This window comes from Haemaphysalis longicornis, unplaced genomic scaffold (assembly GCF_048455015.1).
Source record: "Haemaphysalis longicornis isolate Haplotype H1 unplaced genomic scaffold, Haemaphysalis longicornis Haplotype H1 scaffold_1, whole genome shotgun sequence".
Classification (NCBI taxonomy): domain Eukaryota; kingdom Metazoa; phylum Arthropoda; class Arachnida; order Ixodida; family Ixodidae; genus Haemaphysalis; species Haemaphysalis longicornis.
In genome coordinates, this window is record NW_027526203.1 from 473,549,862 (window position 1) to 473,569,980 (window position 20,119).

At 49.6% G+C, this 20,119-nt stretch overlaps 2 protein-coding genes across 2 annotated transcripts in view; both read left to right on the plus strand.

The window, feature by feature from the left end:
- The window catches only part of LOC144156278 (alpha-1A adrenergic receptor-like), a 464,281-nt gene that overhangs the window by 301,616 nt on the left and 142,546 nt on the right, over positions 1 to 20,119 (plus strand). The window lies entirely within an intron of this gene.
- LOC144173704 (uncharacterized) lies at positions 16,296 to 18,944 on the plus strand. The gene has a single exon (XM_077702017.1). The coding sequence runs from the start codon at positions 16,601 to 16,603 to the stop codon at positions 18,551 to 18,553; it is 1,953 nt and encodes a 650-aa protein (XP_077558143.1). The 5' UTR covers positions 16,296 to 16,600; the 3' UTR covers positions 18,554 to 18,944.

Below are 20,119 nucleotides of genomic sequence, written 5' to 3' on the forward strand. Positions count from 1 at the left end.
AAGCTAGCACTGAACTTAATTGGAGTTGTTATCTGTTCGCTATTATCTGCTCGCTATTAGCAGGTATTATCTGCTCGTAGGAAAGGTAACAGCCTCCTTATTAATAAAAAAAATATCAGTCAATTTTGCAACCGCTTGGCTTGTACTAGAGCCACTACGCTTTATTTATGACACTATACCTGTACGATTGCACAATTTGCTCACGAATAGACGTCGGGGTGGCGTAGGGGCTGAAAGCTGGCTTGATTATGGGACCATAAAAAAAGAAATCCCCACTAAGCACGTAATTTTAAAGAGGGGCAAGGTAGCTTAAATTAATCCGTAGACGCTCAATGCAACTCGCGTCCTGTAAAATAAATAGCACATCTACTTTACTGAACCTCAGTCTAAGGCATGTTCTTGTTTGCTGCCTAATTCGATTTTACGCCAGTATACATTTAGAAGGATTGAATCTTGGAAAGTACTTCACTTTTTAGGGCTGTGTCATTCTATGATCACCATCTCACGCGGGGCTGTCGACCATCTACAACCTAACAGAAACAGTATTTTAGTCCACCCCTCGTATAATTTCCTTAAATGCTTCCGGCAGTAAAGTTGAGCCCAAACTGGCTCCCCTTCTAAATTAGTCTTCAACGCTTTCATGTTCCTCTCTCACAACGCACCCTCGTTTGATTCCCACCTGAACTTTTCGACCTTTGCCTGCGACATCACTCCTCATACAGCGTCAGCCGACTCTCCGGTTGCTTTTTAATTTTCTAAGCACTGCTTCTGATGACGCTAGTGTTCTTTTTTCAGTCCATTTTCGTTAAGCACACGTTCCAACTGACTGTTCAATTTCTCAAAGTGTTCATTGATCAGGATCACGCTATTCTTTACTTCCTTGACGTTCACATGTATTCTACGGTTATCCTTCCTGAATACCCTCTTAGAGCAAATTTCTGAATGATCTTAAAAAGAAAATCTCAGTTTCCACAAGACAGCGCAATAGCTCTTCACTCTGCAGCAGCAAGAAGCCATGGGCGAGAATGGGTCAACAAGCCTTTTTCTGACACCTACCTGCACAAGTAGCCGGACAGTAGTTATCGGCGGGACTGCGAGTGTCGCCGCACCTAGAGAGATTCCACAAATTCGCGTATAGCATAAAAAGCTTCATGCTTTAAAGGAGCCATGAAGAGAAAACACAAGTTTGGTTCATTCGAAAGATTGCCTCGTTAGAACCATACTGACACCACTTTTCACACAAAGTTCGCTCAAATAAGCTACATAATTAGGAAAAAAGGGAATGACCATGCGACCCACCAGCTCATTTCCCGCAGCAGAACCTATGATGTCACACGAGAATGCTCTGCGATTGGCGAAGGCCGGCAAAAGCAAACGCAAGTTAGGTAGGGCTTACCAGTTTGCATAGTGAGCTATATGCCCCTTAAACATACTGCACATTCCTTTTATGACACTAAGAACGGTGGAGTAAACGGTTGAAGTTCCGAATAAACACGCAAGCGTGTACGCCAATGCGTACGAAACTACCGCCAGCCGAACTCGACATCTCGCCGTCGCCACCGTCGCACAGACGAATTTTCGGGTTCGAGGCTCTTCGGGGCCAACGAACCGTCCCAGCACGCACAGCCGCGACCTTGCTTGGTATCGTAATCCCTTCACAGGAGGTTGGCCGTCATATCGCCAACCAGCAAAGGTAAAAATAGAAACGAGGGGAGTAAGGAACAGCAAGCAGCGACGAGATAGTGACAGTTGTCACAGTTTCGGAATGGTGTTGGCTTGATGCTATTGTTAGGACCTCGTTTCCAGTTTACAACCACTAAAAACTTCAGTTTGTTCGAGTACTTTACAATGAAATTTCGTTGCTACGTTTTGAAATGCCCATGTAGTACGGGCAAATCGTCGAGGGAGTGCGACATCCCCGCCGGTGAGGAGATCTCCTTTCATGTGCTGCCCAACGACGAACCTCTGCGAAGAAGTGGCTACGTTTTGTGAACTTTGCAAACGCAGGAGAAAGAGAGCTAAAGGAAGTACGAGTGTGCTCGCTTCATTTCCGAGGAAGTGATTACGGCAGGGACCCTTACGTTAGCTCACTCCTGGGACATGCTGGTGCTCGTCGCCGACTTCGTCAAATCGCCGTCAAAGCGCTTTGACCTTGGGGGAAAAAAATGCCGTACACACCACGCATTGACGCTCGTATCTTTCTGGTCGAAGCAGAGAGCTCGCGCGAACGGCTTTCCATACACGACACCGGCCAACTGGCATAAGCGATACTGCTACTGAAATTAAACTATTATTAACCGTAATAAAAACACGGCACATACGTACCAGTCTGTATTCATCCGTCGCGACGGGGCTGACGAGGCAGCTGTGCCGACGGCTGGCCGTTCGTCTGTTGTGGCTATCGCGGAATGGTAGCTTTCCGGTCCATCCGCGTATCCCACAACTCCTGCCGCTCGTGCACTTAGATGCATTGAGCGTTCAAGTGGTGTGAGGTTGTTAAATGCAAGCCCGAGCTTCTCGGCGAGAGTTTTGTTCTCCGGATCAGGCGATTCCATGACTAGGGCTGCGGGTGCACTAGGTTTTACTAGTATTTTTAAATTGGCCGCCGTCTCGGTTTCGGCACTAGTTCCGGTTCCTGTTTGATTCCCGCGTGTGGGTGCTATATGGAGTCGACATATTAAGTATCTGTTTCATGTACCGGCTCGTAAGACGCCATTGTTCACGTCACAAAATGTGCAATTTAACGGGAGATTTAAAATTTTGGCTTAAATTGCCTTATTTCTCAGTGAATAAAACATCATTTGCTTCCGGGAAAGCGCTTAGGGTACTATGAAACACCTAATCTTTCGAATAAAACGAACTTATGTTTTCTGTTCATGGATCCTTTAAGTGTCTGAAAGTGTTCGACACGTTGTTTTAAAAATTTTACACGGAATGGTCACAGGGGTTCTAGGTTAGACAAAAGAAGAAAATAAATTATTCCTCATAAAAACAATCGTTGCTACTCTTACTGGGCTTATATAAAAAGAAAACTCCCACCTCCCCTCGCGGGGACCCCTGTGTAGATGCGATGCATAGGGGGTTCACGTTGCAGCGTTGGACAGCGGAGGAACGGCGCTGGAACGATGGAGCGGAGCGGCGCAGGCAGCACGTTTTATAGCGCGCATAACGGTGAGGGGACGCGCCGGCGCCAGTGCGACTGCCGCGACTATGACGCAACACAATCCAACACAATCCACTTTAATGCAATCCAATCCAAATTCAATCCAATTCAATTAAATTCAATCAAATCCAATCCAATCCAAGCCAAGCCAAGCCAAACCAAGCCAATCCAATGCCCCTCGCGAGAGGGTGTTCGCTATCGGCGAGGAGAGGTGGTGAGCGGCGGAGAGCGCAGCTCGCGCGGCGAGGAGAAGCGGACGCCGACAACAACGCCGACGACGCCGGATGCAGGGACAAGGCGAGTGAATGATATGCAGTCGCATCTAAAATAAGTTCAGTAAACGATGCCAGAACACTTTCCACTACTCCATAATGGAAACCCTTTAGGGATGTTAAAATTTGGTCATGTCACCAAAACGTTTTTGCGGCCAATTCGAGACACGTTTGGAGATATGCTCTGAGTAAGGGGGTGGGGAGCGTGCACCGGTAGGGGCGCATGTTGGGGGCACCACGTCGCTCAGGTGGCAGAGAAAGAAAGGAAGTTTATACTTTTCTTCTCCCTCGTGTGCCAGCCTTCAGCCCAAGAAACTGGGGTAAAAAGTAATGTTTGATCTGATTCTTACCTCCGAGCATACTATCATCTCAAAAAGAACTCATTAGCCATTTTCCTTGATCACGGCGGTCGACCGGCGAAGCGTGGTTGCTCGTGACATGTAGAGGTGACACATAATTTTGGTACAAATATGGGGTTGTTGAACGTGGCTAAATCAAGTTTGTTCAGTCATAGCTCATTTTTTTTAAAGCGCGCCCTGAACGCACACACGACTGTACCGCAACACAGGCGCTACCGGGCGCAGTGAAGGCTCAGTGAACTTGGATGCGCGTTCTTGATGCTGACTCTCTTCTCCCTCACCTTGACCTCCACTGCGCTGGCTGGACCTTGGCTGAGCATGAAGCTTAGATTGACGCTACGGAACGAGCCGTTCTCTGGGTTTCACCTGGAGCTTCGCTTAATTTGAGTGCCAAGCATTCGTGGCATCTGGGTCACTGATAAAGCTTCGCGGCATGAAAGACCCAAGAAACCCTGATCCCAGTTTGGACGCCGCGTAAAAGTATCACTTCCTTTTAGGTGCGAAGCACCTTAAGACCTCGCAATGTCCACTCGTTGGCATCGGTGCACACAGCATTATGAACGAATGGCTCAAAGGGAGTCGCAGAAAAAAAAATCACACCATCTCCCCGAAGGGAACCATGTGGTGATGCAAAGCATGGGGTTCCGTGTAGGTTCCACACCGGCGCAGAACCGGCGCAGGCGGTGTCTCGGAGCAGACTGAACGGCGCGCAGCGCGCGCACCTGCTTTTATACAGCTGGAGGAGAGGAGAAAGGAGGAGAGACGCACATGCGCAGTGGGGGTGTGGACGGCGCAACAACAAGGGAGGGACATAGCCCCGACCATGAGATGGCTCCTGGAGTAACAGTGTCGCCGGTGTCTTCCTGGGCCGGCACGATACGAGCACGCTTCCCCTTTAAGAGCTCCTGGAGCGACAGTGTTGCCGGTGTCTTCCTGAGCCGGCACGAGACGAGCCGAGCGGCGAGGAGGAGAGCGGCGTTATCACAGCTGGCATGTAGAGGCGGGCGGGGAGGAGAGGTGCGGACGCCGGACGCCGACGGATGACGGAGGGTCGACTAAGGGATGCTTTGCATCTAAAAAGGAAACCAACACCGGCAAGATTCGAACGACCGACTCCCGCAACAACACGCAAGGAATCCAATACTCTACCACTAGACTACGCCGCTTTTTATTTCTTTAATACCGGTCTTCGACACAACACAGAAACACAACAAAATTACATGAGCATCTCGAGCAACAAGCCACCAACCAATGAAGGCTGATGTGTCCCTAAAATTCCCTAAGCGTAGTCAAGGGTTCTATCCCTGACAGCCACTCGCTTCTGCACTTCTACGTACTGTGATCTGGAATCACGAAAACATTGCCGCGTAGGGCAGGCGTTCTTATCACCGTTGTGCCAGGCCATGCGCGAGCGCCATATGCTATGCAAGGCCACCAACATAACGAGGTTCAAGGGTGCCCCCCCTCAGCGTATGCCATGGGGGCTCAGCGGGAAGTCTTTATGAAGGGTCCCACTCTAGCCTAGTTTCGGCGTAGTCCACTAGACTACGCCGAAAGACATAAATTTTAATAAAAAACGGGTACTGACTGATGTGTACAGCGACCTCTCAATGTCCGTTAACGTCCGTTGGCATCCGTGCACACAGCATTATAATAAAAAAATATGTGAGTCAAGCCACCTAAAAGGGTACAAAACGCAAAAAAATCACACATCTCCACGCCGTAAACGATACCGAGGGTGCGAAGTACTAGGACGCAAATAGTCTTTCGTGTGGCGCTTGTCATTCACAGCGCATTTACTGCACCTGAAAATCATTTAAAACTCAGAGTGCATCAGAACGTACGGACGATGACGCTCATCACACAGGCAACACACAACTTTAGTCCCAGTGCTTCGCACCTTCGGCATCGTTCATGGCGTGGGGATGTGTGATTTTTTTGTTATTATTGCCGTGTCGAACAAGGGAAAGCACGGTAGCTCTCCAGCGTTCACTTTTGCCCGACACCTCTTATCAAGTTGAAAGTTTTGGACTTCAGCGTTCTTCATCCGCTTCAATTAGCTTTTTAAGGCAGTTTTTCCTTGCTGCCGGTGAGTGCATACTTCAGGTCGCGAGTATCACGGCTGCCGAAGGAGTCGCGAAACATTTTGCCTCAAAGTCCATGTTTGACAGGCGTCTTTCAGCGCGCTTCTGGAAACAATGTCCCGGAGGAAAAGCCGTGAGAACAGCATATTTCTTCAGACTCGAAGAAAGTAAACCATTTTTTTACTGTAATGTACTACTTACTTCGAGGGCTTCAGCTATTTCGTCGCTTCAATATCAACCAATCTAGCGTGTGTTTTTATTTCGGGGTGAAGGAGTAAGAAAAAGTGCCCAACGTAGGAGGAGCACGTTGACACTTGAAGATGATTAATTGGCCCGCTCGTAGCAACACTTTGCACGTTAACCCCACAACGATGAGACGTTTTTTTTTTTCTTAAAGGGACACTAAAGAGAATTTGTTAAGCTCCCGTTTTTGTTTAAACTGTAGACTGGCTCAAATGAACACACTTTTCATTGTTTATCCGGGCGATAAGAATGTATTTATTTTGTAAAGCCCTGAAAGAAGAAAAGCTACCATGCGCCGTTTGCGGCTGCTGCACCAACTAACCGCAGGGACGTCTAGTAAAGGTTCTACGTGATTTCAGGATGTCCAAGATTAGCATTCAAACAAGTTTCGCTTTCGGTTATGTGAAACAACATGCTTGGCATCCGATGTTATCGTTTGATGGGCATTCTCGATATCTCCGTAATCCACATACCGCGCTTCTGCCATGTTTTCGGCTGTAAAATGCATCAAATAAGCCTCCCAGGACAGCTTGGAATCGTATACCAATCACTGGCCCAGGTCTACACAGTGGATAAACGCTCACGGCGTCACCGCAGACGATAAAATGCCATGCGCTTTTTCCCCATCTTTACAGCTTGCCTCACTCGCTGCCTCCTCAGTTGGGAATATCTGTTAAATGTAAATGCCGAATAAAAATAACGCGAGTGTACGCACGTATACGATGTTTTTGGCCCTTTCAATCAACAGGCAGAAACTGTGGTACTAGCTTCTATTTTGCGAGCCTGTAATTTTTGGAAAATTCGCAAACTTGAGGGGTGCGTGAAACTTATTTTTACTAGAATCAGGCTGCCAAACAGTAGCTGTGCTTACATTCTTCATTGCACAGGGCTTTTTTTTTTTTGATCGCCCGCATACTCAGAGTGAATCGCGAGACGCACGCAGTGAAAGCAACAAGGGAGAATATTTGTGTTATGGCCAATCATTTTATTTGCGGCTGTTTCAAATTAAGAAGATAAGTTCTTAAGGCTTATTTATTCCAATGGCCATATGCCTCGCTTAATCCCCCCCCCCCCCACCCCCCTCCTTAGGGGAAGTGGGAGGGCTCGGCCCGAAGTATTTAGGAACGGGTTTCCTTGGTAAAGCATTTCACTACAGCTTTTTTTTTCTTTTTTTCTCGAGCCAGACAGGCCGGGTACATACCGACCACCTTCAATACAGGACTTTCGGGGATAACCCAGTAGTTTTCACAATTAGAACAAACACTGCGTCTGGCGCCGCCGGTTCTCTCTTTGAATGCGATCTCACTGTCTCAACAATGCGCGAAATAATGGTTCCAGCAGCGGTAGCGAAACGGCTACTCTCGTTGCTGCGGTTTCATCCTTCGGTCTCACTCGCGAAGGTAAGCGGCCGCAAATAGGCTCCGTAGCCCGATTCGCAAAAAATTCGGTCCGCGAAATTAAAAGGTCTCATAGTAGTTCTATCGCAACCTCAATTGTGAGCTGATGTACCTCGAGCCGTTGGATTTCACCACTCTAACTGGCCGCCAAACCCCCATGCGCGCCCGGTCTCGGCGGTAGTATAGCGCGCGGCACAGGCCGGCCGGCGGCCGCTTTCGCTCCGGCCGCTCGAGCGCTCCGATTGCTCGCAGCGCCCTGTGCGCAGCGCTGTGTGCGTGCATCAGCGGCGCGGACCCGCCTCCCCATAGAGAAGGCGCGTGCACGGCAGTCTAGCAAATATTTCTAGGGACCATAGTTTTTTAAGGCGCGTTCCCACTAGGCCGACACGACGGCGACGACGACGCGACGGCGACGCCGACGAGTCGCCAAACCATCGGCCAACTTCCGAGTTGACCGACCGCGCTGTCATACTACGCCGACGGCGACACAAACACGTCGGCCGATGGAAAGTCGCCGTAGTGTGACTGACTCGCCGACCGAAGACGCCAACAGAACCGGTCACCCGACCGGTCGCCGGACGCGTCGTCGGGAATCGACCGAGAAGCGAAAACTGCTCCCCGACAACATTCGTGCCGCAATGAATGCGGCTCTATTTGGATAGTTTCTGGAGTGTAATAAACTCAGTAACGTCCATGAAGCCCATACAACTCAACACTAGGGCTGATGCAATCCGTATTTTGGCGTTCGACGCTTCGGCCGTGCTCTTCGGCGACGCCGCTACCCCGGAGCTGCAAACTGCAAATGCGTGTGCGATCGGCTCGCCTGTAGAAAATGTAAGGTCAGTTTCGTGCAGAAGAAGAGTTACGTAGGGTAATTTTGGTAATGAGGCATCAATATCGGCCAAGGTTTTTCATGTGAAACATAAAACCAAAGTACGGCAAGCACTATCCCCGCAGTGGGAAATCGCAGTGGCAGCCGCGCACACACATTATTGCGAGCGCTTTCGCGAAGCAGCGGAGTTTATGGCGATAAGCTATTGTGGGGGCTTCGGGGAACCTTCCTGTGCAAGCGCTATTTAAGAAATTTCGGTTTACCAGCCAGGAATTCTGTAAACCAGCTAGTAAACACCGACGTATGACACGGAAGGATGGGCCTCCATCTGTTACCCAGGCTATTTCGCAGTGGGGCAGCATTTGGGCGGTGGTGCAGTGCTCTCGCGCGTCGCGCCCGTGCGCTCAACGTTGCGGGTTCAATTCCCGGCGGGGTCAGGTTTTTGTGTGTGTGTGTGTGTGTGTGTGAGCGGTTTTTGAAGGGGTATGGTTTGCGCATCCAATTTGGGAATCGGGTGATTTTGAGAAGCAACTACCTTTGCAATTAAATATTTCCTTCGAAACAGCGAGTGGCGTCTTGAGCCACAGCAATTAATTTCCCTTTTCTTAATCGCACCGTGTTTCTCGAAAATGCGGTACCATGGTGCAAAATCAGGCCTTCACCATTAGAGGAAGTTAAATTTCTGCTGACGTACACACTAATTTATATGTATATTTTACGTGCTACAGCGGTCTTTTCGCCGGGGGTTAACATCCATATTATTACTGCCGCGGCAGCAGCGCACAGCTCTTTTTTCTTTGTCCGTGATCTAACAAGAAGTTGAGGAGTACATACAGTACAAGCAGCGCACACGCCAGTACGCACGAATGGCTTTAGTCGAGCTGCGGCGACACGATACTCCAAGTTTGACTAGAGAAAGAAAGATTCCCGGCGGAGAGGCGAGGCGGCGGAGTCGGCCGTCGCGGGGCCGTCGGTGTGGGACGTCGCGCGGCCGTCGGTGCGGTGTGACAAGCGCGTCGGCCGACATCGCGGAGACACTGACGCCTCGCCGATTTCTCGCCGACGCCGACGGTTGGGCAACGTCCGGCGTCGGCGCGGTGTGACATGGCCGCCGACAGCTCGCCGACACGGTGTTGGCCGACCAAATCGGCCGATGGTCGGGCTAGTGTGACCGCGCCTTTAAGTAAGTATACTAGAGAGGAAACTGCACCTGGGAATACACGTCTTCGTGGAGGGTTATGGGAAGACCCCTGCTTCTGGCTTGGGCTTGGCATGACAATTGGATTCTTAGGCGGTTTTTTGGATTTGCTTTCTTCACTATGCATTAGCACGTCTACGAGATACCAGGTAGCCGAAATCCTCCCTGTTGTGTGGTAGCTGTGAGCCGTGGCAGCTGCGTGCTCGGTGAACGAAGGAAGGAAGGAAGGAATACGTTTTTTCGTCCATCGGGATCAGGTATTGGGGGTGGAGGAGGCCCACAGGGCCGCCGCGACCGCCAGGGCCCGGGAGGTGGTCAGGACTTGGCGTGACTCCCCCGGATGAACGAGCAGGCATTGCGTGATCGTACCTATAACGTTGGTCATGCCGGAGCCGAAGGAATGCATGACTGAAGCCCGTTTTACGTGGTGCGAATTTCACCTGCGAACTCGCAGATGCGGCGCCGCTCGTGCGGCAAAACGATGTATTTTTTTTTATTTTCACAGCTGCGACAAATTGGAAAATGGCAAGCGGCGTTCACAGGAGGCGTTCCGCTGTTCCAAACATTTGGCAATTAGCCACAGCAACGAGAATGGATCGTCTTGCCGCACGAGCGGCGCCGCAGCTGCGAATGCGCCGGCGAAATTCGCACCATGTAGAGCGGGCTTGAGCGGGTAATATGCCGCCGCGAAAGTTTTAGCTGACGAAAAAAAAAAAGAAACCAAACGTACTTGGACGAAGACAGGATACGACAGATACGGGCGCCTGTACCCGTCCTATCTTGTATTCGTCCGTGACTGTTTAACGCCACGTTTTCTTTTTTCTTCAAGTATAAAGTAACTCGCTCAGCAACAAGTTTTGTTAAACTGTAGCTGACGGTCGGTGCACCGGTTCACTGTGAAGGAGCGTTTTCATGCACGCTCAAAAGCATTTCTAAGTTCTGTAAACAACATACATTTGAAATAATGGTAAAATAATAAAATAACATTCTCTATTGAGTTTCACCGAAAATATTAACATTGTTGCTAACCCCCAGCTTGATCTACAGAATAGTAGGCACAACCGTTCTGCAAAAATACGCTTTACGTCCTTTTTTCCTAGCTCTAACACAGCTTGTTTTATTTTCCACTGGTTTAATAACACACCACTCTTTGCATTTTTGTGTCACTGTGTTCGAATATACAGCGACTAAAACGTTTTTATCCAAGCCAATAACAAAACTAAGGCGGACATATGGTATAATGGAGGCCCATGACGACACAGACGGCCTTGATCTCAGCCGCGTAGACGCTATAGCGCCCGATTCCTCTCTAGTGTATGCTGGAAGAAACTCTATGGGCTGCCCCCGTATGTCGGACTGCTTCGGTAGATTTTCGGGACTGTTTGGCGATGTCGAGAACGATTTAGACGCGGTTTCTTCTTTTCTGGGTTACTCTTCGCAGTAGGCATTTCTTGCAATGGGTAGTATTTTGGCTGTGCTCGATCAAAAACCAATGGTTAGGCCTAATGACCGACTTACTCGTCTTTTCCGCCGATTTTGTGCGTTCCACGGGCTCCCTGGAAAACGGTTGCTTCATTCAGAGTCCGGGTGCTTGACACGTTTTGTTTGAGCGTTTTCAATCGCTATGGCACACGAGTTTCTGAAAATACACTCACTTTTCCCGGCGCCGGCCCGCTGCTTAGCGGCTTGTCTTGTTTAGCTTGATCCCAACAGCTCCGACCCTTTTGTTAATACTGAAGAATTCTTCCACGTTCCCTGCTATCTACCTGTGGTTAAAAAATCTTACTCCGTGCTCTTTCTTTTCGTGACGCCCCCGATAGCACGGAATATGCCCGCTACTCAGTTCTATGACGCCTTCTCCTGTCCGTCTTACCTCACGCAGCCCAATATTATCCCACTTAATTTCTCAAAACTCCTCTAATAGTACAGCTAAGCTTCCCTCGCTATAGTTCGTGCTCTGAACGTTGCCAAGTTCAAGTCCCATGTTAGTTTGTAATCAAATGAGGTTAGCGCGCAAGCGAGGTCTTCGTGTGGTACCCCGATAACCTTGAAAAATTCTCCGTAAAATTTCCTGCAATAACCAACGCCCGCCGCCCTCCATTTGGGGCAATCTTTTTTTCAAATGAAATGGAGAAAGCTCACGCAGACATGGCGATTAAATATTATCAATTTTCAGAATACGTAGCTCGCCTTCTGGGCAAATAGATGCGCGTATGCGGGACAGATTGCTGAGACGTACCAGGCACTTGTGCATGCCATTCCAATTTGACCCGCAGATCACGTGGCACGATGAAAGGAAGCTGAGACGCTGACTACAAATGTGTCCCCAGCTTTACAACCGCGGCTGGCAAAACGTGCTTACAGCAGGCACTTGTTCCCGGCGCTCCGTAGGGAGCCAGTGTCCGTCCCCGTGTGCCTATTACCCGCATCTCGACATGCATGTACCAAAAATGTGTTCGCTCAGCCTCACAAAGGACATTTGCCACCGCGAGCACTTACATGTATTGATTGAAATGAAGCCATTTTGCATAACATGAATACAACCCCATTATTACCGCGCGCCTTACGTTCACAACCTCGCTGTACGAGGTTAAAAAGGAATATCGATCTTCATCAGGTAACAGGTATCCGAGTTGGAACGAACACGCTGTTTTCAGACCCCTTATAAAGGCATTTATAATTATAATGCGCCAAGCTTCACTACAAGTTTTATGGTTACAGAATATTTTTGAGCAGCCAAAGATGACGTATTTTTGCTGTGGTAGCTGCTCACAGTTTGGGCAAGCTTAAGCATTAAAATGCTGGGGTTTCACGCGCTGAAGCTACACCTGAGCTATGAGGCGCCTGCTATAGAATAGAGAGTTTTAGCTGACCGTTTTTGACGCTCCGCTATGCCCCCGACGTCCCGCTCAACACAGCCGGAGCGTCAGCAGCCGCAAGGCTTTTAGCTAAGCGATAACCGTATCTCCCTCGGCGGGGAATGATTCGCGTGACTGGTCGTTTCGCATGCGCGTGTAAACCAAAACTTCACCCTAAAGGAAACATAAGAAATTGTATTTGGTCACCCAAACAAAGCAAAATACCGTGTTTCTTGGCCTCATTTAACCTTTTTTTGTATAATGTAGTCGCTGTCATAGTATAATATTTCTAAATAACAATAAACAAGCCAATAAACTTTGGAATAGCCAAGCCAAGGCTGTCTTTCTCGGCGCTGCATAGAAGCAGCCCCACGCTTCGGTCAACGTTTTTCGCTTCGTTCTAAAGATCTTTGAGGTGTGTGGCACCATTGCCTATTCGGAGGCGCTTTCGCGGCTTCGTCGGTCGTGTTTCAACTGAAGAAACGAAGTTCGCCGTAGCGCGCTCGCAGCGCGGGGGCAGCCATGTTTAAATTCCGCACGGTAGCGTAAGCTGCCGCGACGGTCCGCTAAGAGCGGGGCCCCGCTCCGGTATCGCCGGTAGCGCGCTAGCGTGCCACGCATGCGCAATGGCCCTCCCGCTTGCTATCGGAGCGGAGCGGACCGTCAGAAACGGTCAGATAAAACTCTCTATTAAAGTCGACCACGTGGCTATCATTGGGGCCCCTCGAAATTCCGACAGGCGGGTGTTCTCGTTTTTTCTCCTGCATCAGCAAAACAGGCGTTGCGAGTTTGGAAATATGTTGTTCTTGGCAGCATGCACCGACGAACTTGCGTCGGTGTCGCTGATATCAATAGGAGGCTTAGCACAGCGGCTAGCGCACGCTACGCTACGGCAGACCGGTACCGGGACCAGACATTTCAAGTGCCTATAGTTCCGCGGGGGCGAACTCGTGGGGCCGCCTCGGCGAGCCCACGCATTCGTTTCGATGCGGGATGGCCCTCCTTGACGCACCCACCCGAGCATGCGCAGTCGCGTCCCGCCACCCACCAACCCTAGCGTAGCGTACGCTAGCCGCTATGCTAAAAAAGTGAGAACACGCGGAGGGATTGTTAATCCACATAGAAATAGCAGGAAACGTAGAGAAGTTTTTTTTTTTTTGTGATCAAGCAAACAACGATACAGGTTAAATATATAGTACAGGTCTATGCACAAACAACCAACAATGAAGAAGGCAAGAACGCCGTTCACGATTGTGATGGGAGACTTGGACGCAAAGGTCGGTGAGAAGCGAATCGGAGAAAGCTCTGTGGAAAACTTCGGAATAGACAAGATACACTGGTGGGATTTGCAGAGAGAAATAGCCTGAGGTTGATGAACACATTATCTTAGAAATGAAAGAATAGGAAATGGTAATGGAAAAGCACCAATAGTGCAGCCAGAAACAAAATTGACTTCATTATAAGTGACAACACGAGTATCGTGCAAGACGTAGTGGTGCCAAGTAAGATTCGGAGCTGCCATCACAGGATGGTTAGATGCAAGGCAAGGCTGAATCTCAGAAGAGAAAGAACGAAACTCGTGAAATCTAAGAAACCCCGCATGGGATCAGTCATGGCCAGATCACAGGAGTATAAAATGACTCTTGAAAACGAACTCTCGCTTTTATATGAGGTGAACAATTTAAGTGCAGACAGGCTAAATGACAACCTAACATCGACACTCAGAAAATCAGCAGCAGCTGCGGGAGAAGCAACATGTAGAGAACCAACTGGAAAACAAATTAACAAAACGAAGGAACTAATGGCCAAACATAAGAATTTGAAAATGCCAAGTTTGGTGGATCGGATTGAATCAGCCGAGATCTCAAAACTGATTAACAGATATATAACAAAAGATATTCGTCTATATAACATGGCAGTGATGGAAGAAACGCTACAAATAGGGGGAAGCTTGAAAGCAACTAAGAGAAAGCTAGCCATCGGCAAAGACAGGATTTACGCACTCAGAGAAGAGCAGGGAAAGATTACGCCCAACTTGGACGAGATAATTAAGGTAGCAGAACAATTCTACACCAGGCTGTGTTCCAGCTACGTTAGACCTGGGGAAACGAAACTATGGAGAGTACAAGCTCAACTTGGCATGTCCCACAAGTTATTAAAGAGGAAGTTGGAAAGGCTCTAAGGCATGAGAATAGGAAAAGCTTAAGCAGGTGACGACGGCATACCCGTAGATCTTTTGAAGGAGGGAAAAGACATTGAACTGGAAAAGCTTGCTGTGCTATTTTCGGAATGCTTGAAGACTCAAAAAGCCCCCATAGCCGAGAAAAACGCCGACATTATTATGCTTCACAAGAAGGGAGGACCCAAGCACCCCAAGAATTACAGACCCACCAGCCTACTCTCAGTTGTTTACAAGCTCTTTACCAAAGTTACGGCCGGCCGCATTTCCTGGATTTCCCGCACTTCCTGGACAGCCTGGACTTCCATCAATACTGAGAGCAGGCCGGGTTTAGGAAAGGGTACTTAGCATCAACCAAGTGATAGAAAAATCCGCAGATTACAGTAAACCCCTTTACGTGGTATTTATAGATTACGAGAAAGCGTTTCATTCCGTACCCACCGCAGCCGTTTTAGAAGACTAAAATATCAGGGAATAGCGGAAACGTACATAAAACTTCTAGAAGACATATATATAACGGCTTCACGGGCAGGCTAACCCTGCATAAGCACAGCGATAAATTCCCGATCCGAAAGGAATTAAGACACTGAGATACCCTCTCGCCAAAAACTACTTTTGGCATATATTTGGGGGGTATTTAGAAACCTTCAATGGGAACACAACATTTATCACTTATGCTATTGACGCATCAATGCTCATGCACGCGGGATAGCCATTTAAACACTTTGGCGTAAATGATTGCACAACACTGGAACAGTTTATTTGAGCAATTATTACTGACACTATGAAACCTTGAAAAATTGAATTATAGGGAAAAGGCAGGAATGGGTTTATGCAACCAAAATTTGTTACAGGCTAGTGAAAGTGGACACAGCTTTAAGAGGATCATGTGTATTCTGCTTTTTTCACTTCATATCCCCGATGTTTATGTGACATATAACGGCCCCTTACCTGCTTTAAACCCACCATAGAGGCTTCACAAAATAAATTCAAAACTTCGACTCCTTGTCTAGTCAAGGGCTCTATAAAGAGGGATTTGTGAACATGAATATACCGGTGGATGTTCAAAAGAACTGATTCCGTGATCAACTTCTCGGTCATCGTCGAACACGGCCATGTCTACCAACACCGTAATGTTGTGAACATGCATTACATCTCCATCGGGAACGTGGAGGGTCTCAAGGGCAGCAGATGGAACTTTATCGTCAATATATAGCCTGTCCGAGCCATTTTTGTAGGGCATTTCCTTTCTCTTTTGACAGGGTTACCGACATTTCTACGTCTATCTGATGTGCGGTTACCTTGACTTCTCCTAACAGTTTACTGAATTCTGATATACACTTCCCTCGTTAACACCTCGTTAAAACAAGGGTGTTTAGTATTGGTTGAAGTGCAGTGTTGGGTCCATGATTTTTTCTTGAAAAGCCTGCCTAGAGGTTGTACTGCCCTTTGCTGCATGCAGCAAAGGGCAGTACTTTTGCTCTGCAGAGGAGACCAGTGTTCTTCTGCAGAGGAAAGGTTGATTTGCCAGCTGACTCCGATTTCCAGTCCGTTAAGGAGGACCTAAACTTCATCACAGCTCTGTGATGCTCTACCGAGCGGTTTTCGCACAGCCCCGGAAGCTGACCCTCTAGTAACTGTCAAAAAAAAATATTTCGCTTTGATGAGAAGGGATGCCACCAGGGGGCTACGCTGAACGGGTGAGCTCCGTATGGGCTGTGCCTTTTCACACTTTCTGTGGCGTAAATTCAACGATTATCCTGCAAATAACCACCGTATCGGGCGTCCAAAGGCCCTAGCTGCCGACGGACATCGTTTCCTTGGATTACTGGACCACCGCCTAGCTCATATCAGCCGGTTTGTTCAGCGAAGCGGGGCCACCCTGCTAACCCTACTTTGGAACCACGGTGCACCGGGGAGGAGCGGCGACGGCGGCCTGAGCCCAGCCGCCTCGCCCCCACTCGGCACCCACCCGGTCTACCGGCACCTCAACCCCCGAGAGCCGGAGAAGCGCTATGGAGAGAATCGAAGTGGACGGTGAGTCCATCTCGCCTGATGAAATCACCGAGGAAGCCGGGTGGCTCACGAGCCATCGCCGACGTGGAGCTCGTGCTCTCGCGCAGCTCGGCATAACCCCGGCACACTCCCCCGGGCAAAAAGGCGCTGGCTGCACGCCAACCAGCCGAAACTCACGTGCCAAGAAAGCAGCAAGCCGGCAACCACGCCTTCCGCGTCAGCCGGCCTTGCCGAAAGAAGACATCAAAGTCGTGCTGCGCCCGCGTGAGGGGCTCGACATCACGAAAGTTAGCCAGGCCTGTTTGCGCGATGGCGTGCTCCGTGCGACCGGCCTCAGCTGCAACGAGGCGGCGGAAGATCTCCTCAGGATCAACCCCGCAAAAAACATCATCGTGGCCAGCACCCCCAGCATGGAGCGTGCAAGTAAATACACCGCTGTCAAGGAGCTCCACTTCGGAGAAAATTCCTACAAAGTCACCGCTTACGCGGCGCCTCCCGAAGACACCGTCAAGGGGATCATACACAATATACCAGAGTACGACAGTGCTGACGACATCACAAGAAGTCTTGTCTACAAGAAGAATCCAACGATTCTGCAGGCCCGGAGAATGGGCCGTACTAATTCTGCCATTATCATCTTTGAAGGCACAACGGTGCCGCATTATATATACTACCGCGGCGCCGAATATCGCTGCTTCATCCACAAGAAGCGACACGAACTGTGTGACGGGTGCGGCAGGCTCGGTCATCGCGCCGACGTCTGCCCAGCACCCGACAAAAAGATCTGCAAGATCTGCGGCACCGACTCACCGCTTGAGGAACATCAATGCGAACCCAAGTGTACTCTCTGCGGACGGGATCATCCAACCGGCGACAAGAAGTGCCGACTGCGATTCCAGACTCCCTACATTCTCAAGAAGCGCAAGTGGGAAAAGCAACAGCAACAAAATAACAACCGTCGACGACAACAAAACGGCGGGCGCAACGGAACTTCGACGTCGTCCATACTCCATAAGGACGGGCCGAGCGAAGCGACAACCGGCCAGCGTGGTAGATCGGGGTCCTTTCCACGGCTTCCGCAGCATGAACGACCTAGCAGACGGGACGTGAGTCGCGGGCCAGGCACCAGGGACAACTCGGCAAGCAGTCAACACCTGCGACACCGGAGCCCCAGTATCGCTGGCCGCCAGAATCACAGACGCAAGTCGAGATCCCTGTCTCGAAACGGAAGACAGCCGAGCGGAGGCAACCAAGCAAACAAGGTGAGCTGGGCAAACACGGTCTCTCACGGCAAAGCCTCCCAAAAGCGCAGCGCCCCTACCACAGGCGTTCCTGGTTCTGAACATTCAGATCAACAGTCCGAGATTACAAAAATTAAGCAGATGTTAGAGCTCGTCATGTCGGAAAATACAGCCCTCAAGGCGGAAATAGCTCTACTCAAGGGAACCAGTGCGGAATCAACGACATCCTATTCCCCACGCAACCTAGGCCAGGCGGGTACTAATTCAGGACAACTCAACCAGGTCATTACGCCAGCTAAGCAGTCGCCTGAAATTATTTCAGAACACAGCTCTGCAGACGCGATGGACGACTCACCAACGGGCTCTCCACAGCCGAAACGCAAGGCCAAAGAATCGACCCCCACTAGTTCTAGCCAGCCCGCACACTCGGACTCTAAAACATACGTCGATGAGGACATGCTCGGCCAATTTGGAGAAGACCTCAGTAAGGCCATAACCGAGAATCTCAGCACAAAATTCAAGGCCATGCTGGCGGAATTGGCCGAAAATATCGGCTCCCAAATTTCTCCACTTAGAGCTAGGGTTACAGCCCTAGAAAGCACCACCACGTGGATGGGCAGGGATGGAGGAACGGGCCCCATGAAATCAACAAAACCCTACTCCCGTCCAACCTCAGCGGAAAGCTCCAAAAATCCTCACGACCATGTCTAATCGCTCACAGAAGAAAACCCGAAAGCCAAGTACGCTTGTCGTATGGCAATGGAACTGTCGAGGATTTAGGAGAAAACGCGCTCACCTTGAACAATTTATTAGGACCAAGGATTCAAGCGAAATGCCTGACGTCGTTTGTCTTCAAGAGACCGGTGTTTTTGCAAAGCTTAGCAATTACAAATCTTTCGCAGACGTAGAAGAAGACGCCGCTGGTGTTAACTCGAAGCAAAAACCCATGGTAGCCACTCTCGTGAGGCGAAACATTCCGGCGATCCGTCACGATGCCGGGGTGGGTGCGTCGTCTGCGGCTCACATCCTTGTTGAATTAATTCCAGACAGCAAACACAGAACACAGACCATATTTATACTTAATATATACAGCTCTCCTCGAAACGCCCACAAATTCGGTCAACTTTTTCGTAAAACCCTCGAACTGGCCAGGGGAAACACCCTAATAATCGTCGGAGATTTCAACGCTCACCACACAGAGTGGAGATATAAACGGGACACGATTAAGAGGCGAAACCTCTGGCTCGATGCGCATAGAGAGGGTCTCACCTTAATCACTGACCCCACACGGCCCACCCGCATAGGAAACAGCGTGAGTGGCGATACTACTCCCGACCTCGCCTTCACGAAGAACACGCGCAAAGATGCCACTTGGTTCAACAGTCAAGAAAACCTCGGCAGTGACCACTACATCGTCGTGATTGGGGTCGAATCTAGGGTCACTAAATACCCGTACGGTAAGAAACTCCACCTTATTGATTGGGACGCCTTCCGCAAAATACGAGTCGCCGAACGTACCTCATCTGACGTTGCGGGCAGCCCTGCCATCGAGGAGATATCTGACATTCGGGAATGGACAGAACAACTCTGCAGGGATGCCAAACAGGCTACTAAAGAAATACCGGCAGATGCAGGTCTTTATCAAGCCGATGCGAAGCTCCTTCACATGTGGGAGGCCCAGCGCAGTTTGCACCAGAGACTTCGGAAACAAAAGCTAAATCGCAACCTGAGGCGGCGCCTCGCTACTCTCAATCGCGACATTGAAGATTACACAAGTCAACTAACACGTCAAAATTGGCACAGCACGTGTGATCGAATGGAATATGAAATTGGACTCTCAAAGACCTGGAATATTCTACGCTGTCTCATCGACCCTGACAATAGTAAAACCACGCAGAAAAACAACCTCAACATACTTCTACACAACTTTAAGGGTTCCGACACCGAGCTGATCAAGACAATTAAGGATAGATACTTCGGAGACTCCGCACGTGAGGTCCTCCCTCGCTACACGGGACAGGAAAATGACCTCCTTGATCGACCCATCACTGTCAGCGAAGTACGAGGGGCCATCGTAACCCTGCGAACCCGGTCGTCGCCAGGTCCAGATGGCATCACAAATAAAATGCTCCGAAATCTGGACGATGAATCAATTGAAGCCCTCACCCGCTATATGAACGTGTGCTGGGAGCGGGGCCAAATACCCGACATGTGGAAAACGGCAAAGGTGATTATGATTCCTAAACCAGGCAAGAAACTTCAGCTCGAAAACCTCAG

Coding starts and splice junctions, on each gene's coding strand:
- LOC144173704 (XM_077702017.1), top strand. CDS start 16,601: ATGGAGAGAATCGAAGTGGACGGTGAGTCCATCTCGCCTGATGAAATC.